This window comes from Lytechinus pictus, chromosome 2, assembly GCF_037042905.1.
Source record: "Lytechinus pictus isolate F3 Inbred chromosome 2, Lp3.0, whole genome shotgun sequence".
NCBI classification, from domain to species: domain Eukaryota; kingdom Metazoa; phylum Echinodermata; class Echinoidea; order Temnopleuroida; family Toxopneustidae; genus Lytechinus; species Lytechinus pictus.
Genome location: NC_087246.1, coordinates 33,944,762 through 33,949,905, shown reverse-complemented (window position 1 = coordinate 33,949,905; position 5,144 = coordinate 33,944,762). Strand labels below are relative to the sequence as shown.

Sequence of the window (5,144 nt, the reverse complement as noted above, 5' to 3'; positions counted from 1 at the left end):
CTTTGTGAATTCGGGCCAATAAGTTTAACTTCTGACTATTCCACATTTCAGGGAGAAGCTTTGCCTTTACATTTATGGAGAATAAATAGAAATTCATATTTCATATAAAAATGATTAAAAAAAAAAGTGGCTGTGTGATGTCATTAATTTATCTCATTGTAAAACTACTAGTGTGTGCATATGATGCTTTGCGAAATTAATCTGACTTTACTTAAATTTCCAGCATTTTCTCTCTTTCTCCATACCGTTTTTTTTTTGTTGGGGTGGAATTATTCCTTTAATGAAGCAAAAATTTTGCACTTCTGGCACTCTAGAAATTGTTCTTGCTTATCAGATTTTGTAACAAGACACGACTTTTAAATCGGTTCCGATGATACTAGTCGTGACTAATTGGTGTAAATATATTTAAAGTCAAAGGAGCCGAAAGCGGTTCTGTAAAATTGCAAAAACAATTTCCAGAAGAGAAAATATGTGGTCTCGGAAGAATCAAACGTTTCAAAGAAGGGTTATCTTTTTTTAATTCTTAACATGGAAACAAATGTTATATTGTGCACAAAAATTTAATGATGACGGAAGGAAAAAGAGTTTTCGGAACTTTTCTCGCTAATCTCTGTTTTGAAACAAGCCTTAATAGTCGGTTCCTCTGAAAGTAATGGGGATTTGTGAGTAATTGCTGTAAATATTTTAATCAAAATATCTGAGGAGCCGACAGTGCTAAAATCACTTCCTTTTGGAGAATAGTTTGATCATTGTTTTATACAAGGGTTGGTCCTCTATAAATATCCCAAGAAAGCATGGATGGTCATCACTCTTAGAATTTTCTTAGAGGGTTGTCATCATGGAATCGAATAGCAAAACTAAAAGGTCCGAAGTATGGAAACACTTTAGGGTGGATCCGAGTGATGAGGGGAAAGCAATTTGCATCCATTGCCAACGATCTTTTTCAAGGGGAAGAAGCAAACACACTTATAATACTACTAATATGTCGAGGCATATGCGAGGGTGTTTGCAGCTTCCTTGTAGTTCCCAGGCACCTGCTCAAAGAGTAACTAGCGAATCGGCAACATCGTCGTCGGCTTCATCAGCGCAACCGAGCACGGCAAGTAAACAAACTTCGATGGCATCTTTCCTCCCTGCCAATAAATCAGAATATGGGAGGAACCATCCGAGGCAGATAGAAATTACAAGAAAGATAGGACTGATGCTGGCAGTTGATCTTCGGCCATTCAATATGGTGGACAATGTTGGCTTCCGAGATCTCGTTCGTGCACTCGATCCCCGATATCAAATTCCATCACGACCTGTCTTCTCGGAGAGCGTCATCCCGAGCTTGTATCACGAAGTAAAGAGGAACCTGAAGGCGGACTTAGCAAACACTGTGGGAGGAATCAGTTTTACAACCGACATGTGGCGGAGCGGACAACACACTGAATATATGTGTGTCACGCTTCACTGGATTGTGTTCGACGAGCAAAATAACGTAAGTTTTACCTTCCATATTTATCAATTAATAACGTGTTTTACAAGTTTCGAAAATAATTTGTGATAATAGAGCCAAATTAACTTGTAAGTTGTACTTGTATCACTTCCCAATACCTAATTTCCAAATATTCATGATAATTAGAAGTTAACAGTCAGATGTTATGCATATGAAATTTTATAGCGTCTTTCCAAGATGTAATTTGCGAAATTAGAATTAATACTGTTCTACTCAAATAGTGCAGATTGTTGAGATCCTTCTGTTTGCCGTCTGACTTTCACGATCATTATTTCATGTGCTACTATAAGATTTTCAAAAAATATGTACAGTGAATTGTATCATGGTAAGGGCAGAGTTACGTTGTCAATCCGCCTCTCCCCCGTTATTTACCTATTACAGTAAAATCAAGTGCCTTGATTGGTGGTTCAAACTCAAAGGTCCGATCTATACTTTAAGTTCTGAACTTGTGCATTATAAATGCAATGGTCCATGGATATTAGGCATACTCTTGATTCTTGAACTCCTTCATGTTCTCCCCGTTCACTTGCTTTTCAGTTATTTTTTCAAGCTTTTTCGAAGTTTCGAACCGCCTAGGATATCACCACAGCAAATCCATTGCCACAATGTCGGGTCATTCTGCCGACTTTATACATATGCTGAGATTACCACTTAAATGTTTTACGAAATTAAATGAAATACATATTGAGACCTTTACTTTACTCTTTCTTTCAGACGTTTATAACGTAGAAAATCATATGCTAGTGTAAAGCCGTTGGCCCATTGACTGCCTCATATGACGAAAAATATTTACCCGAATAATATTACTTAATATTGATTTTATTTTCCCCTTCATATTTTGCAGGAAATGAAACAACGCAGTGCACTGGTTAGCATCGAGGAATTTCCCGAGGCGGCCACAGCGAATAACATCCGACAAAGACTTGAGGAAGTTTTCAGCGAGTGGTGCGGAGAGGTTGGAAGGGGAAAGGATTGTGTCATTATTTTCGGAGTTTCTGACAACGGAGCAAACGTAAAAAAAGCACTGCTCGACGCCGCGGATGAAGGGAAGATATTCGGATGGGTTTCTTGTTTTGCCCATAATCTAAACCTGACAGTTCAACACGCCGTGAAGACCCAACGAAACGTCGCCGACGGGCTTACCATCCTCAGGAAGGTGGTTTCCAAAGTCCTGAACTCCACCCCAATCAAACGCAGGTTCGAAGAACTGCAAAGGCTTCATTACCCAGGAAGGAGGCAGCATTTACATCTACATCCTGATGTCCCGACAAGATGGAATTCGGTACTAACAATGCTTGAGTCCATCTTGCCGCAACGCTTGGCTGTCGAGGCGTTGATCCAAGATAGGGTGATGCAATCTCACCACGACATAGTCCTCCCTCACGTCTTCAATTACTGGACTGATGTATGTGACGCCATGGAGGAGCTGGTCAAGATTCTTCGGCCATTCCATGAGGCGACGTTGATTTGCAGCCAAGAGAAATCGACCCTATCTTCCTACGTCCCGACATCGAAGGGTCCGTCGGTGTCGGTAACAGGCGCTCCGGCTGAAGGTGTTGGTTCGACCAAGGATCTGCTGCTGAATGGTTTGAATAAGATAACAGCGGATCGAATTCTCCGAGAAGGCAACTGTCACGTCTACTTTGCAGCAACTCTTCTTGACCCACGGTGAGTTTTCAACTTTTCATTATCAATTTTATTACAAAAAAAACAAAACAAAGAAACAAACACGCAATTATGATATGAAAAAAATACCAATTTACCAAACATACCGTTGTTTTCATTATAATTCTTGTTGAACTGTGCTGACTCATGAAATTCTTCATACTTCGCTAAATTTTTAAAGTTGTGAAATAATACATTTTAAAAAGCTATAAATGCAGACCGTGATGTGGTAGAACTTAAAGTATACTTACCAGCAGTGATTTGTTTATCATTTTTATCATTTTATTTCAATGTGATTATTATATTGTATGATCTTTAACATAATTACAATAAGTTTGCTATTTACAAGACTCAATGATAGTTTTCCTATTTTTAAATAACAGGGATTCATATTTAAATGTTCTATTCATTAAAGCTATATTCCTAATTTGTTTGTTGAAAAATCTTATGACCTATCTAAGACCTATCATGCATGTTTATTAAGGTGATATTTCAGCTGTTTAATTTAACTTTTAATTGATTTTTTTTCTTTTGTGTTTGCTTATCTTCAACAGGTACAAAAAGAAGTTTGTGCCACGAGAAAGACTTGATAGAGTGATCGCGTCCCTGGTCGAGGCAGCTGTCTTCATGGCAAAGGATGATGAGATAGGTCAGCAGAACGAGGAAGGTGATCTCAGCGACACACAGCAATATCCCCGGGATGATTTTCAACCGGACGATCCAGTGGGTGATTTCAGCGATGACGAAGCTCATGAGGTACACGATGACGATGTTGCTGTTGAGAGCCAAGCGTCACTGATGGCGAGTATTGTGGCTGCAGCTACTGACGACGATGACGACGGTACAGCCGATCGGGCTCAGATGCTTTCTGTGAAGGAGCGCGTCAACGCCGAATTGACAAGCTACATCAACGAACCGGCAATGGAAACCACAGCGAGCACTCAAGCAGTACTGAAATACTGGCAACAAAGCAGACAGTCATTTCCAATTCTTTCGCGGATAGCTATGTCATACCTCGCTTGTCCGATGTCAAGTGTGTCTTCGGAGAGAATGTTTTCTCTGGCTGGCAACATTCTCACTAAAAAGCAATGTGCTATGAAATCAGGGAATCTCAACAAGTTGGCTGTGATCAAGGTTAATCGCCACTATCTTCAATAAATTGAAACAAACGTAAACGAAAATATGAATCTATTCTGATTTCATACATTACGTCCATTTCTTATAATAGAACTACATTTCTAAAACTTTCAGTCTATTCCGGTATTGTTTATTTATGTTTTGCTGAATATTATAACGTTAAACAGCAACTTCAATTTCAAAGAATTGATGAAACAAAATCATGTTTTACTTTTGACGTGTGTTGAAGAATTGAAGTCAAAATAATCATTTTTAATGTTAGTGTTACATGTTATGGTCAATAAAAGTGTGGCAACTTTTTGGTCTTAAATAAGATACAGTTTGTAGAAAAGTCACTGTAAGTCCATGATCGTCATTTTTAGTCCATGATCAACCCAAGTTGTATTAAAACAGAATACATGCAGACTTTAGTCATCTCAAGTAAATTTTCAGATTTAAAAAGGATTTGCTTGTAAAAGAGTACTCCGGGCTGAAAATAATTTATTTTAAAATAAATAGACTAAAGTTCACCGAGCAGAACACTGAAAATCTCATTAGAATCTGATCACAAATAACAAAACGACGTCACGAAGGAATGTGCTATATGGACTCATCTAGGCTAAACATTTTTTGTTTCACCTATGCCTAAGAAAATTTTTATAAAATGTGATTAGTGGATAGAAGTAAATTCGTTGATGTACCAACAACAACAAAAAGTTTTTATAGCAATCCTTCTTTGAAATTGATATCATCATTGCTTCATTCTGTAATACATCCATTTATTCTCAAGCAGCCCTCTGCTATTTTTCTTTCCTTGTCATTATCATTATCATCTCTAGTGAGTGATTGATTTGTAAGTTAAATG

At 38.1% G+C, this 5,144-nt stretch overlaps 1 protein-coding gene across 1 annotated transcript; it reads left to right on the top strand.

Annotated features, from left to right (window-relative positions):
* The first annotated feature begins 1,231 nt into the window (after positions 1-1,231).
* LOC135153218 (zinc finger BED domain-containing protein 4-like) lies at positions 1,232-4,762 on the top strand. Its single transcript, XM_064095613.1, has 3 exons — positions 1,232-1,480; positions 2,343-3,166; positions 3,718-4,762. The coding sequence occupies exons 1-3, from the start codon at positions 1,232-1,234 to the stop codon at positions 4,319-4,321; spliced, it is 1,677 nt and encodes a 558-aa protein (XP_063951683.1). The 3' UTR covers positions 4,322-4,762.
* Positions 4,763-5,144: the final 382 nt, after the last annotated feature.

Coding starts and splice junctions, on each gene's coding strand:
- LOC135153218 (XM_064095613.1), top strand. CDS start 1,232: ATGGTGGACAATGTTGGCTTCCGAGATCTCGTTCGTGCACTCGATCCC. Junction 1,481..2,342: donor TGTTCGACGAGCAAAATAAC/GTAAGTTTTACC, acceptor CATATTTTGCAG/GAAATGAAACAACGCAGTGC. Junction 3,167..3,717: donor GCAACTCTTCTTGACCCACG/GTGAGTTTTCAA, acceptor TATCTTCAACAG/GTACAAAAAGAAGTTTGTGC.